Source organism: Candoia aspera, chromosome 2, assembly GCF_035149785.1.
Source record: "Candoia aspera isolate rCanAsp1 chromosome 2, rCanAsp1.hap2, whole genome shotgun sequence".
Classification (NCBI taxonomy): domain Eukaryota; kingdom Metazoa; phylum Chordata; class Lepidosauria; order Squamata; family Boidae; genus Candoia; species Candoia aspera.
In genome coordinates, this window is record NC_086154.1 from 155,765,274 (window position 1) to 155,781,031 (window position 15,758).

At 42.9% G+C, this 15,758-nt stretch overlaps 1 protein-coding gene across 2 annotated transcripts in view; it reads left to right on the forward strand.

Moving 5' to 3' along the window:
* The window catches only part of KANK2 (KN motif and ankyrin repeat domains 2), a 69,457-nt gene extending 58,712 nt beyond the window's left edge, over positions 1-10,745 (forward strand). For both annotated transcript variants that reach the window (XM_063294443.1, XM_063294444.1), the window contains exons 5-13: positions 2,972-3,094; positions 3,174-3,276; positions 3,752-3,988; positions 4,900-4,987; positions 5,194-5,413; positions 6,959-7,101; positions 7,392-7,592; positions 8,694-8,792; positions 10,593-10,745. In XM_063294443.1, coding sequence (XP_063150513.1) covers positions 2,972-3,094; positions 3,174-3,276; positions 3,752-3,988; positions 4,900-4,987; positions 5,194-5,413; positions 6,959-7,101; positions 7,392-7,592; positions 8,694-8,792; positions 10,593-10,652 — 1,274 coding nt within the window. In that variant the 3' untranslated portion in view covers positions 10,653-10,745. The remainder of the gene's footprint in view (positions 1-2,971; positions 3,095-3,173; positions 3,277-3,751; positions 3,989-4,899; positions 4,988-5,193; positions 5,414-6,958; positions 7,102-7,391; positions 7,593-8,693; positions 8,793-10,592) is intronic.
* The last annotated feature ends 5,013 nt before the right edge of the window (positions 10,746-15,758 follow it).

Here is a 15,758-nt window from a genome sequence, read left to right on the forward strand (position 1 = left end):
TCCTGTAATCCTGGGGCGGTGGCTGGGGGAACAGGGCTGAAGAAAACAACACCTAAAATAACCCGTCTCGATTTAAGTTTGTTCCTGTGGTTGCTGAGTGGAAATTGCAGACAAAGGCAAGGAGGTAACAACCTTAATTAAACTAGCAACTCTGGTGAACACTTTACTTCCCTGAGTTGCCTAATTAAGCATAAAGACTCCCTCAAGTCAAGCCTGATTCCTGGTGGCTATATGACAAATCCATCTAGCTGCTTGGAAACAATACAGAAGTGATTTACCATTGTCTTCTTCCAGGATGTTTTTTCAATTTCCCAGTCTTGCCATCAGCCCTGGGATTTCCTGGTGATCTTTTGACCTGCTTTTTTTCAAGATCAGCTAAAATTGCCTAGGTGTTGTCACCTGCTGAACGCAATGTCTAATTGCTTATCTATTTATTCTTCCAACTTTGTTAATGCAATGCTGTACTGATTTTTCAGCTACAGTACATCAAGCTCTTTTATTTCCTGGAGTTATTGGTGTGATGCAAAAGTTTTCTCACACTAAGGAGACTTAGTCCCTCACTTTCCACTAGCTTAGAATATGTGTCCTTTTCTTATCCAATAAGAAATGAAAAAAATTCAGGCAACAACCCCAAGAAGCTTTTCACTGTATATTTCTATGGGGCTGGCACAATGCTGCTGAGAAGCCTGTAAGCTGAAAAACTGAGATTTGCAAAAAAAGAGAGAAAAGAAAACCCAAACCCACTTTGAGCTTTATAAAAAAAAATTCTAACATGCAAGCCAAAATAAGTATAAATGAGCGAGCAAATAATCAGGAAAGCAAAGTGATCATAGTCTGTTTAACATTTAACATGATCTCAACTTTCCCACTTTTGTGTCTCGTAGCAAGATTTGACTCTCTGTCCCTAATGTCACAAAGAATTAAACTGTTATTATTTACTATTATTTTATGTTTCTCTATAACCTTCCAGCTACCAAGTGGAACCATTGCGTTTTTCAGAGCAGCCAATGCCTGGTGTGACTAAATGCAAATCTGTAGAATTCACCCCAAGTTGTAACTTAAGAGAAAACTGGTACAAAATGTATTATAGATGGTATACAGCTCAGTCAATAATTGCCAAGATGAATACTTTCCTTGACACCCCCGAGCTCCAGTTGAATATGATTGTTTACATTAAAAAAATAATAATTTAATTTTAAAAGTGGGGGGGGGGTTGTCCTATTGTTAAGCAAAATTCCAGCCACCTGCATTACCTTGATTTTCAATACTTGGCCCCTAATGGACTCTATAAGCTTTCTTTGGCTTCAGCCCAAGGTTTACTTTGGAAAGGTACCAATTGTCTTGAAAAAAAGACAATAGCAGGGAATATCTCATGGTGGAGGGATGTTAAGCAACATGAGTCTGCTGTCCCCATTATGTGATTGTGCGAGCTCCTCAGCAGCCATTGGTGAGAATGCAGATATTATTCACAGAACTCCAAATACGCCACCAGCCCCAAAAGTATGGAGATTATGTTAGATACTCTAATGGTGAGTGAGTACCTGTGCAATGGGAGGTGTAAGCTCCATTTTAATCACAAAGGATGGTCTTCAGGAAGCTAGATGAAGAAGCAGTCTTCACAGAGGAGCCAAGATAGCCTAAGTGGTGGGCATTGCCTGAAAGATACTTGACTCCAAGTTTCTTTTATTCTTTTTCTATAGTGCTCATTCACAATATTCACAATACTTCCCTCTTATGCTATTTCTCTCAGTGCCAACCCATCTTTATTTTTCCTACAAACTCTTACGATGAATTGTGAATTTATTATGAGTTTTGTGCAACAGGATTTCTGCTATGTGCCACTCTTTCTGTATTGTAAGTTGTCAAGAAAAAAGGCAGTCTTGTATAGATGTATATGTGTATTGATTTTTAAAAACTGATTTATGTATATGATTTAGATGCCCGCCCATCTCACAACAGTGACTGTGGGTGGTGTACAAGAATTAAAGCATGAACCACAGCATACAATCCCCAGGGCCCAAGGACAGAACAATAACAATAATAAATAACAGTAAATAATAGTAACAATAACCCCAGTCACAAAAAATACATCAACAGCAGCAGAGGTCACCTAGCCTCCTGACCCAAATGCCTGGGGAAACAGCCAGGTCTTCAGCAGCTTATAAAAGGCTAGCGGAGTCAGGCCATCCAGATCTGCAGAGGGGTGCTGTTGTATTGGGCAGGTGCTGCCACAGAGAAAGCACAACTCCAGGGTCCAACAACATGGTGCTGTTTAATAGAAGGGACCTGGAGGTCTGGTGGGCTGAGCTGAGACAATGGGGGAGAGGTAGTCCCGCCAGCAGCCTGGCCCTATGCCACATAGGGGTTTATAGGTAATAACCAGCAATTTGAACTGCACTCAGAAGCCCCCTGGGGGCCACAGCAGCTCATGGAGCAGCCATGTAACATGAGCATAATGAGAAACGCTAAAAAATGCCCACCCCGCTGCATTCTGGACCAGCTGCAGATTCTGAGTGCTCTTCAAGGTTCAGTTTGGTTCTTTTGCCCTCCCATTTATCTACAGATTAAACCCTGGCCCATATCACATGTGCTAAGCAATGTAGTTTGTTTGCTTTGGGCTTTACCATGTTATGAGAACTCTGTGTCACTCTGGCATGTAAACCATGATTTATTGCTTAGTGCTATGTGTAAATTCAGCCATTGTGGCTCAACAAATATTGGTTAGAAAAATCATGGCTTAATACAGTGCCTGAATATTACTTACATATAAACAAAAGTGTCTACATACATTGTTCTCTGTTTTCCAGGTTTGGAATAATATATGTTACTATACGGCACTTGGTCCTGTTGTAATCAAGCCATGCATTCTATTGCATTCCTTAGCATGAGCCCACAAAGCGGCAATATTGATACCTCATAAACAAGAAGACCTCCAGGGTGCAGTAACCTTGTTGCCTCTCTCCTCTTTCAGAGCCCAAAGAACCACTAGAGAAAACTGAATTTTCAGTTCTTGACTCCCTTCGGGCAGAACAGGTGGCTCCATGCCTCTCTCAAGAACCTAATCTGGATGTGCAGAAAGAGGGAGAGGATCAAGGTAAGAAAGTGGGATGGAGAAAGGTGCCCTGGAATCCTTTGACAAGCTGATGCTGCCACCTCCCTCTGTTTCCCCATAGCTTCATCTGCTACAGGGATCCGGTCAATTATGAAGAAGAAGGAAGAACCTACAGAAATTCTGACTAGCAAGAAGAGCCTCCAGTTTGTGGGTGTCAATGGAGGGTAAATCTCAGTTCCAGAATAATACACAGAATGGAAATCTCCCAGTTCATTCCTCAATTCCCCAACTGAGAAAGCACGGCACACGGGTGTTTAGCAGCAGAGGCAGCTTTCCCATCTTGTTTGCTTCCTTTACCTTTAATCTGGAGTCCAGAGAAGCAATATCCCATCCGCACCTCAAAGAAACCCAACACCTGAACAGTTTTGTCAGAGTTTGCACAGGAGTCCTATCATAATCCATCACTGGGAGGGAGCTTTACTTGCTCTTGCCACTTTTCTTCTAAGCTGCCATTTGGGATCTCCATTGTCCATTGTGGCCTGTGAGATCCCAAATCACCTGGCATTTCTGAAGTCTCCATTCTGAAGTGCTGTGGCAGCTCACAGCTGGGGTTCCCCTAGTCTCTCTCTGCTCTGGGGAGAATCTGGGATAGCTTCTCAAGCTTCCTTTGGCCTCTTTCTCAACCCTGTCTCATTCCAGGTATGAGTCCACCTCCTCGGAGGACTCCAGCACAGCTGAGAACATCTCAGACAACGAAAGCACTGAGAGTGAATACCATGAGGCGAGTGAGGGCCTCCCTGCAGGGCAGGGAGTGGTAGCTGAAGCCCCGAAGCTTTCTGGAATAACCCCAGATACACCACATCCTGGAGTGCCTGTCGAGGTGGGGAAAATAACTACAGCAGAAGGTCCCACCAAGGAACCAGCAGGCAAAACTGGGTAACCATCAGCTTGGAAATCTTCAGAGCTCTTGAGACTCTGTACTGTACTGGGCAGGCACTTGCACGGGGCCACTCCCCGACTCTCTGAAAGTAGTTCGAAGCTGACCTACAGCTATCTTCATACTCTGCTGACCCCAAACTCCAAAACAAACAGCAACGAACACCAAACTGAGGCTGAAATTCCACTGCTGATATTTGATAATTATTGTTGCCAACATTCAGCAGCAGGAGATGTGAGGGTCAAAAATGGTCCTTTCCTGCTTTACATAGTGCCCAGCCCTGGAAATAGTTTCAGAGTTCTTTATTTCTTGGGTAAAATAATTATTTCCATGTGTTGTATGTTAAAGTGCCAACAGTTGTTGCACAACTGCAATAGAGTTGTAATCCAGAACTAGCACAAAACAGAACAATTCACTGTAAATTCTGCCTCTGTGTACCACTTTTCCCTCTCAGAGGAACTTCCTAGTAACCTGGTTCACATGTAATGCTAAACCAGGATTTAGGATTATTGCTCTGTGTAATCTTGCACAAAAACTTGGCTCACGTATTCCCTCTTCCTCCTCCCACTTTATCTAAATTGTGTAATATATGAACAAAAGATTTACAGCAAACTTTCCAGTGAATTATTAAACAAGCTGACCACAAACTCTGAATTAGTATGCTGGCTGGTTTTAAAATAAACATAGTTTGTTTCAAAGTACAGGATCTTGTTCAAACTTAAAAAACAAGCCAGAATCATGAGAATTGAAAGTGAATCCTGCTTAACCCTTGTAGCCATGCAAAAGGAAAGCAGGGAGAATACATGAGCCCAGTTTTCTATACATAATGCTAAATAGTAGCATTAGTAATACATGTAAATGCAGGCAGGAACTAATATATCCCCCTTTTTTGCTTTCTTTTGATTACCAGGTTGGCTCTCAGCAAAGAGTTGCTTTCAGCCTGTGCAGTTCTTCAGAAATACCTAGAGAATCACAACCCACATATGGATGAAGAGACGGTATGCATGTATTTCTAAAGATGGGGTGGATGGAGAGGAATTAACAAATAAAATAGCCTCCGCTGACACATTTGCCAGAGGAAAATAATGAGCATGGAAATACTGAAAAAGCACAGAGCATTCAGCCGTGAAGACAGCAAGCCAAAGTGGGCCCTAACAATTTTTTATGTGCCTCTTCTGTTATTTCTTTTTCTTCTTTGTATTAGAAATTAGCCTATAGCTCAGTGCTCCACTATTGGCTCAAGCTTTCCTGCCACAAAGAAGCCGATCCAGAGCCGATCTGGCTACACTTGATGGCTTTCCAGGCCGTTTCCCCGCAGTTGCTAGAATTCATCATCAACATGGCCGATGCCAACGGCAACACAGCCCTGCATTACACCGTCTCGCATTCCAACTTCCCTGTGGTGGCAAAGCTGCTTGAAACAGGTAAGTGGGGACAGAAGAGGAGGGAGGGGGCCCTCTGAGCGGAAGAGCCCATCTAAATGAACAGAAACGGCTGTCCAGGGCAGCCCATTTGCCGGGTCACTTCGACCCGCGTGCTTTGGGCACTTCGGGGTGTAGAGCCCAGGATGACTTTAAAGCCATGGGAGCCTAAGGGTTTGAAGGTAGGCCCCCACTTTTGGCTGGTGAGGACATTTTGAATTCTGAGAACCTGGTGGGGTGCTGTCATATGATAGCTGTCATGGACAGAATTATTTGCCGGCTTAAATAATAGCTCCCAACAATTGTTTGACAGAGTCACCACACTTGCACAACTTGCAGAGGTTGCTGCCTGGTGCTCCCTTTAACCCCCCAAGGAGGTTTCTCCCCCTCCTAATTTAACTTTGTCCTCCACCCCCACCCACAGAAGATTTGGCAGACTTCCAAACAAAGTCCTGGATTGCAGCCTCCCTAACTTCCGTTTTCTAAGAAAACCTATGGAGCCAGTCTTGGATCCAGAGGCATCTTTTGAAATAAATATGAGGCAACTGGTTGGCATTTTGCCTCACCATGTATCCATTTTCCACTTTATGTTTTAAATTGGGAGAATCTTTTTAAAAAGTTAAATGGCACAGGAAACCTGCTGTGCCCCAAGGGATGTTCTGCAGGCACCAGGTGGCGTGCACTGGTTTTGGTGGATGTAAAGGCATTAAGGCCATGTATGGTATTTATCTGCATTTAGTATATCCATCCTCCGTGGAATTTAGAGTAGAACATTAGCACTGACAATCACCCTGTGAAGCAAAAGAGGCTGAAGGGAAAGAGACTCACCAAATCCACCCAACATATCCACATTTAAGGCTGGATTTCCCACCTCACAGACAATGCTCTGGCCACAGCAGCACCCCAGTTTGTCAGTGAGAAACTGGTGGGCTGGGACTTTGTGGGGGGGGGGAGTTAAGCCTAATGCAAGTAGTGGGGAAAGTAGTGGGGAAAGTTAAGCCTAATGCAAGGAGAAGTAATGCAAAGAGTGAGGATTTTTCCAAAAGCAGTAGGAAGATGCTCATAAGAAGGCCAACTATTTGGAGAATCTGGGAGAAAGGTGTAGGATTTATGTCAGGTGGGCAGTATACTGGGAAATATTTTTTTTTCTTTTTAACATTTAAAGAAATCTTTGCATATTTCTCAGATGTTACTTAGTTGTTTGGTATATATTTCCTTATGTGAACTTTTAAAATGGACTACCCTACTTAATCTTTCTTAAAATGCAATCACTGTGTTTCTGTTCAAAATGGAGGTTTTGTAGATTTTCAACCAGAGAAAGGCAGATAGTAATGGACCGTAAGGCCTTCTGTTGCACAGATGGAGTCTGTTTGGCAGATTTTTCAGTTTCTTTAACTTCCCTGTTTATGGCATCTCTTTCCTTAGATACATCATAAAACGAATTCTTACCACTGCTTCCCAGCAGCACAGTTGAGACTGTAGAACCCACCATGTCCAAATATTTATTTCCAGAGGGATGAGGTTTCTAATACAGTCTTGCTGTTCTAGGTTTGTGTCACGTGGACCAACAGAACAAAGCTGGCTATACAGCCATCATGCTCACAGCACTGGCTGCCTCCCAGACAGAAAATGACATGGAGACTATTGTGCAGCTACTGAAAAGGGGCAATGTGAATGCCAAAGCCAGCCAGGTACCAACATTCCCAATAGTTTCTTGCAGAACACGGGAGGAGGATGGTGGTGACTACCAGGAATCGTACTCTCACATGGGTGTGTGGGAATTGCTCAAAATCTTTTAAAATGCTATTGACTGGCTGCAATAGATATAAAAATCATCAAAATATAGAGTTCATGCTTCTTAAATATTTCAGATTGTTCTTGAGGCACACGGTTTCTAAGGGCGAGGCACTGTAGCGGGCTTTTCCCCACCCTGCATTTACCTGCCCCTGAACACGCTTGGGTTCTCTACCCATTCCTGCAGGCTGGGCAGACTGCGCTGATGTTAGCTGTCAGCCACGGGCATCTGGAGATGGTGCGTGCCTTGTTAGCAAGTGCTGCAGATGTCAACTTGCAAGACAATGATGGTTCCACCGCCCTGATGTGCGCCTGTGAACACGGCCATGCTGAGATCGTCCGCCTGCTGTTGGCTACTCCTGGATGTGATGTTGCTCTCTCAGACAATGTGAGTCCTGCTTATGCTTAAGCTGCTGCTGCTGCTGCTGAGTTTGTTGGGTGGAAAAAAAACCCTTGTCTTCCATCTCAGTGACCATAGCAAAAACTTCGCACAATAGGTTTAGTTCAGCTCCCCAGGAAAATAAGCAGTCTTACTCGGGCCAAGGCTTAGTACTGGACTATCTGAAGCAATCAGTAATTGCAGCTCAATCTTAATAGAGAGAGGAGGAGGAGAAAGTGCAAGTTGGGAATAATATAATCAAGACATTATGTACTTCCTCATCTGACTGTCAAATTCAAGTAATTCTACCCCCCACACACCAGCCTCCCTGGTCCTGTGCATGGCAGGGCCTTCTACTCTAATTTGCCACAGTTCTCCTATTATCTAGCTGTGAGAACCTAAGAAAACAACAATGGTGTGGCTGATCAGACCCCATGTGTACATTGCCGAACATCCTCTTTCCAACAGAAAGAGGCCAGACAGCTGTCTGCCTGTAAGGACATGCAGAGCGTGGAGGGGCTGGTTCTCTTGTCTTTGGGGTGAGCTTTAGGAAGTTCCAGTTAGCACTTCTGAAGAATACTAATTTGTTCCATTTATTGCATTAATAACCTTTTGTCAGGGAGCTCAAGGTGGCATTCATAGAGGTATTTCCTAATTTTATCTCCACAATCACAATCTTGTGGAGTAGATTGAGTGGGGTGGGGGGGAATGATTGGCTCAGAGTTAACCAACTATGGTGAAGAACCTCGGTCTCCCTGGTGCGAGTCTAATACTGTACTTTAACCACGACCCCAGGGTTTTTCAACCTTGGCAACTTTAAGAGGTGTGGACCAACTCCCACAATTCCCCAGCCAGTTGAAGTCCACACCTCTTAAAGTTGCCAGGGTTGAGGAACACTGCACTACGCTATATTAACAGTTAATAGATCTGTATGGCTCAATCCCAGATACCATTTCCTGGAATTCCAGGAAGTGGGAGGGCAACTGAAATAATAATTTATTTCAGTTGCCCTCCCTTCCTATTTAGCAATTCCTCCTTGACAAAAACAGTGGTCCCATCAGCACCGCCATCACTACAGCCATAAGGGTGTCTTCTTGTCTTCTTCCATAGGATGGCAGCACAGCTCTCTCCATTGCACTAGAGGCAGGCCAGAACGACATTGCCATCATGCTGTATGCTCATCTGAACTTTGCCAAAGCCACATCACTGGTGAGTTGCCCCCTAGAATTGTAGAAGCTTCTGTCGTAAAATGTCTTGTAAACCATTTTCTCTTGACTTCTCTGCTCAATCCAGGAAACTTCAAGGTAGAGCATTCCCAAAGGATGACTATCCAGTCTTTGTTTAAGGATCTCCACTAAAGCCTGTAGGGGATGGATCCTTTTGTTCTTTCTAGTCTTCAACCAAAATCTGTCTTCTGCAGTTTAAGCCCATTAGAACATACTCTCCCAGCCAACGGAAAAAGTCTTTGCCCTCTTCTGTGTGGTAGCACTACAAAGGATGAACTTTTCTCCAAGCTAAACAGTTCCCTTAAGCCTTGCTCGTAGGACTTGTTTTCCATAATCCTAATCATACTTGTTGATGTCCTCTTTCATTTTGTCTACAGCCTTCTTTAAGTCCAAAGATAACAGCTACATAGTTCCAGATGAAATCTGGTTTAAGGCAGAATAAACTTTTTGTGACCAAGAAATTAAGATTCTGGTAATGCAATATTAGGTGGCATTATGCAGCATGAACGTAATACTAATTTTTGCAGCTACACAGTGCTGCTGTTCAGTTTGTGATCAACAATCTCTAGTTCCATGGTTACCAAGCCAGTTTTTTTCATCACACACCTACATAGCTGGTTATTATTTATTTCTTTAAGTGCAAACCTAAGTCCGCTTCTTTCTGCTGACTCTTTATTCTGGTAATTTCAGTCAAGTTTCCTTTCTATCAAAGTTATTTTGAATGTTGTTTCTCCCTTCTCAAGTGTTAATTGTCCTTTCCAATTTCATATCATCATCATAACTAATTCAGTAAGGATTCTCTCTTTTTCCTGGACCGGCCACTTTGTGTCAACCTTTTTAGAAAAGATTAAATGGGAGAGTGTCATGAGTAAGGATGGCGAGCAGGGGGCTCCCATCCAGACTGTCAAGCGCATGCGTAGCACTGAGGAATTGTTCAGCCATTCAAAGAGACACAGATCGGGACCGCCTTAACCCTTGGGGGTTATATGGCTGGGTTTTCCCACGCTTCTTCAGTTTGTTAGGATTCCTGTTAAGTACTAGCAATAAATATTAGAGACCAGTTCCTTGTCTCAGTGTGTTTCCTGGTTGTTAGGACAGAGAGGGGGTACAGAGTAGTGATGTCATGATGTCACACAAAAAAGGCAGGACTGGAACAACATGATTCAGAATCCCTGGAGAAGACTGACAGGGCATTTGGTACTGTATTTTCCCAAATAACAGAGATGGGCAATTATTCTGTGGATGCAGTTTTAAAAAAAATAATTTTGTTGATGGCTGAGAACTGCAGGAAGCATAGCTGTGATGCTATGACATCACTGAGAAGATTGATCAGATTTTTTAAATACTTTTTTCCATGGTAGCATGCTTAACATATCTTGTTTTGGTGAAAATCAGTGGAGAATCTGGTTACTTGACAATTGCCACCAGATTTCAGTGAAGTGATATGGAGGATGGGCACTTGCAGCCGCAGCAAGAGAATTCTAGGACCTTATTTAACCCATTTTGCCATATGACCTCAGGGCAAGCTGCTTATCCTTCTGTGCCTCCATATTCCATTCTGCATATTGGGTATAATAATAACCCACCCCAAATGGCTGCTAGGCTTAACATGGAGTGGTAAGTAAGCAGGGGTCCTATGTGTGTGGGCTCTGTAGACTGTTGGGTTCATGTAGCTGTTGTCAGACAAGAGAAAGATTGATTAAAAACAATTCAACAGGCTAAATGAGGCTGGGGAAAGTGTGGCTCTTTTGTTAAGAAGCAATAATGAAGTGCTTTTTTTCAGGGTACCTTGAAGCAGCTGAAGCCTGAAAATGCAGCTGTGATATCCAGTGATACTCAGTAACCCAAAGTAGGATGATCGATTTATTGTTACCCCAAATGTTTTCTTACTTCCACTTGAAAACTTGGCACAGTCTGGATGAAGGAATGAACACACACACACAAACACACACACACACACCGTACAGATTGCCAATGTATACAGTTCTGTAGAAATGCTAGCTTCTCTCACTGCCTGCACCAGCTGAAATCCTGCCGTCCGCTCTGTTCAGAGAGAAGGGGAGCCGACTTTCCAGGAGAAGGAACTCTGCCTATAAGCTTCGTTTCAGCAGGGTGGCCATGTATCCAGCTATGCTTGATCAGATGCCGTTATGCCGGACAGTGAGCCAAGGGGAAGATTGGCCGTTTAAGGTCTCTGGAGGTTGCCCTGGCTTCTCTGCTTCATAGAGGCTTGTGTATCTTTCCTCTTCATCCCAATTACTGAAGAAGCAAGGGCCATAAAAGGAGGCCAAAAGGAGGAAGAACAACTACAGTGTTCTTCCCCAAACCCTCAACAGTAGTTTGACAGTGATCCACATTGTCGTTGTCATGGCTGCCAAATTCAAAGCACTCCATACTCCCTTCTGATGGCCAATAAGAAAATGCAAAAAAAACCCAACCTTATTCAATCAGGGCCCACTCCTCCAAGTTTTTAGCTTTCCTTCTGTGCCTTCCTCTGGTGATTTCCCAAAAACCTGAATGTTTGCTGTGAGGGGAACTGCAAGGCCTCCAAAGACTTGGCACAGTGTGATGATAGCTGAAGAGTGGGAGATGCTGGCTTGAGGCAGGAGGCAGGGGAAAATCATCGTGCCCACCAGAGAGCTTTGGTGCTTCAAAAGGGAAAAACCAGCATTACAGCAATTTCAGATAGACCAAAGCTGAGTGAAAAATAAATCAGCTCAGCTGTCCAAACATAAAATCACACAAAACGGAGCTGATTCTTGAGCAATAAAAAGACACCAAGAACTTGGATAGTCTGGATATTGGTGATTCAATTCTGTTTGTTGTAGAGTGATCCAGCAGACTTTAGACCCATGTCTCTGCATGAACTTCTTGGGCTGAATCCCTTGCTTCTCTTCATCTTTGTTCCTCTTCCATTGTAAAAAGGGCAAAATATTTTTAAGAGGCCAATGAAGGAGTGTCTCTCTAAATCAACTCCATAGAGAATAAATAATCCATTCGTTTCCTATTTTAATGGCATGGAACCTCTGTATTTAATTTACTTGAAATCATTTTTGAAATCCCTAGCCCTGTGTGAAGCAGGAGTTCTTTTTTTTTTTTATTACAATGTAAAATCACAAAATAAGCAGTGTTTAAATGGATCTAAAATGAGTATTTGACACTAAATTTTAAGATTTTATACATTTGTCAAAATATTTGTATGACAAGTGTATCATTGCACTTGACAATGCAAGTCATAAAAGAATCACAGAACAAATAAATAGCACACATAACAAACATGTACCCACTCCCAAGATTATAGCTATTTTGGGCCTAGGCCACAGATATATATATTTGTTTGGTAATTTTTAAAAAAATATAAAGGTGGAGTTGTGCAAGGATGCTTGTGCACTGTTACACAGCTCTTATTTATTTAAACAAAGTTTGCACAGGAGATTTTCTCCCAGTGAATTGGACCTTTAGCCTGGAATAAAGATGACCTCTCCTTGTCAATTGCTGTGTTCAATCAAATTTACTGAAACTGAAGAGTTTTGATCCAAGAACAATATGAACAAAATGTATTTGCCTAAATATTGAAATCAGTATTAAAAACTAGGCAAAGCCATTCCTCTTGTTGGAAAGAATCAGGCTTATTAGCAGATGAAAATCGATATTCCACTTGCTTTGCAAGTTGAAAAGTCCTCTTCACTTAATTATTTGTGTGTCAGATGCCAAACTTTACTTATGTCTCTCCTAACAAAACGTATAATAAACAAAATGAACCATAGTGGTTTTTGTAATTGCTAATCATTTGAAATAATAAAGGGCACATCCTATTTTTATATCAATATATGAATATATAGTAATATACACCAAAAAAAATGGCTTATGTAAATTATTCCAATGCACATCACATAGGGTTTTTTTTTTAATAGAAGGCGATGTCCAAAGTGTAGGGAAGAGGCTGGCCAGAAGAACTGTTGCCTTAGCTGCAAATCTGCTGGCTGATACTTTGCACAATTTATATTCTGCTTTGTGTAAAAGTTATTAGAAACAGGTTGGGGTTTGTCTGAAGTTGGCTGGCTCTTCCGTGACTCTGAATACACAGATGGTACAAGTATTTCTTCTTAACAGCCATTATTTGTTGCTGTTTTGAGGCAGATATTTTAAAAGGCAACAGGGAAGATTTTAGAAATGCCAGAAATGCACGTCTTTAGGAGTGAATCTGAATATTGTATTTGAGATATTGCTTCATATATGTGTAATCTCTTTTATAATTTCTATATGGTATTTTCTATGCATTTAAATGAACTTGATGCCATTTATATACATCATAATAAATAAAAATAGAATAGAGGGCTGCCTCTGCTTCATCTCTAGAAACATCGTCATACGTTGCTTTCTCTGCACCAAAAATAAAACCCACCCAAACTCATGATCAGATTTTTATTTATGGATCAGAAACGTAACTCTGCCAAAGGGCACCATCCACCCCAGTGGGGAGCAGTGCCTGCCTGCAGCACGTGCAGAAATCGCCATTCCTCTAATACTGTCCTGCAGTATTCGCATTCAACAGAGTGGACCATTACAGAGTCCCCAAAGGTTCTCCTCCCCCATATCCCCATCTCTGCCTCCTTCTGACTTGGGCCCTTGGAAACAATACTGCTGAGGAGAGATGAATCCAGTCCCAAGCAGACCTTTTGTTCCTCAAAGCGGGCTGTGGGCGTGTATGGATCTATGCCTGTCAAAGATGCGGGGGAAACCTGTCCTCCTTTTGATGCCTGTGGAGTCCTCTGTACACAGACCTTGTGCTGCATTGGTTGATGGATCATGACATGGATGCCTAAAGGCAAAATAAAGGGTAAAGGTTTCCCTTGACGTAAAGTCCAGTCGAATCCGACTCTAGGGGGCGGTGCTCATCTCTGTTTCTAAGCCTTGGAGCCGGCGTTGTCATAGACGCTTCCGGGTCATGTGGCCAGCATGACGACTCGGAACGCCGTTACCTTCCCGCCGAAGCGGTACCTATTGATCTACTCACATTTGCATGTTTTCGAACTGCTAGGTGAGCAGGAGCTGGGACTAGCAACGGGAGCTCACCCCGCCGCGCGGTTTCGAACCGCCGACCTTCCGATCGGCAGCTCAGCGGTTTAACCCGCAGCGCCACCGCGTCCCTCCAGCAAAATAATTTAATAAAAATAACTTGGTGTCATATTTAATATTTGGTTTGCAAATGATTCTATCATGTGATGAAACAGTAAAGGGTTTTTCTCCCCCTGGAATGAAAAGTCGTCTGCAGTTAGTTTTGGTGGGAGCTGGAATTAGTCTTATTTCAGGGTGAGTTTTGACACTACATTGAGTATTCTCTAACTATCTGAATATTTGGTGGTACTGGACGTAGAGCGTTACTACAGAACATCCAGAAGTATTTAATATTTGGCAAAATGTAAGTTGACCTGTAATCATCTTCCCTTATATAATGGCCCAATTAGCTATCATTTTAATTATTTACCTACGCGTTAGGTAACTCTCAGGGTGTCAGGAAGTGCCATTTCTTTGTCACAAAAGGCAAGGCACTGTTGATTTTCCATGAGAAGATTTTCCCTGGCATCAGTGGGTCCTTAACCTTTCAGCTTCTGGTTGAGCCCCAGAGTTCTCTTTGTCCTGCCCAAGAAAGGGAGTATTAAAAACTAAATGCCAAGGAGGGTGCTTCACCCTTGCTCACCATCCTGTCCTCATGGACCTGGCAGTTTCAGAGCTGGCAGGACTCTCCCCATCACCTATTTCTACTGCCAACTATTTTCTATTCATTTCATTTCTTCCTAAAAAGCACAAAGAGAATACTTAAACGTATCGCTTTGTGGCATCTAAGGCAATCTCCCAGGCAAGGGAGAGGAAGTGACTGTGGGGTATGGTAGAGACAACAAAAATAGAAGGAATGAGGAGGAGGAGGAGGAGGAGAATGCAAAACAAGAAAGGTAGAAAAGTAAGGGGACAAAAGAAAGGACTGAGAACACTCACCTTCGCATCCCCAGAATTTTTGTACAAGAGCAAACATGTAGAAGAAGTAAACTTTCCCTCAAGATGAAGCTCAACTCCTAATTTCAACTTTCCAGTCAAGTGTATGGTACCTTGATTTCCTGTTGGTCTCCCATCCAACTGGTAACCAGAACAGCTGATACAGAATTGGTGCAGTATGATTCAACTGCCTACCCTGAGACAATGTTGTACTAATTAAAGTTTCCAAATGGCCTTCAAAGAACATAGTGCATCTTAGTGGACTAGTTTGGTTTTAAGTGCGGCACAGAAATCAGTTAGATGCGCTGCCCTTGGATGTGGTCGCATAGGGCATGAAGCTGGTCATCGGCATCAAACCAACGTTTTAGTTCTTAGCTTATGAAGACCCCCTATAATATTTAAAATGATTTTTGAAACTATGAAGCATTTTCTTCCAGTAATGGGCTTTTGAGATATCTTGTGCCTTTCCAGCTCCCCACTGTTTCTAGATTTAACTCCACCGCCCAGCTGTAAAGAAATTCCCCCAAGAAACACAAGGTGAGTTTGAAGGTTGCCTGTTTCTGCACTGGCTTCTGTAGCAGAGCTAACAAAGCATCAAAAGCCAGGAAAAGTACAAGAAAATGAAAATAAATCACACAGCCTACCACAAGCACACAAAGAAAGCAATTCTCTGTAACCAGCTGCAACTTTTGCGCAGCCCGCCAGGTGTAGGGTGGGGTGTGTTGGGAGCTTGTTCCATGAGGACTGTGGCTGGAGGGCAGCCACAAACCCTATGTGGAGAAGGGTCAAAGGGTTTGCGGACTGCTGTGTTCTGGTGCCCCCCTGAAACTGAGTTGAATTCATGGTGGATGCCAGGAAATCCAGCCCATTCAGGAGGTAATCCTGTACCACTTTTGCTGGAAAGGGACGCTCTCTTCCCATTATTCATTCCCTGTCAGGAACAAAGGCCACCACA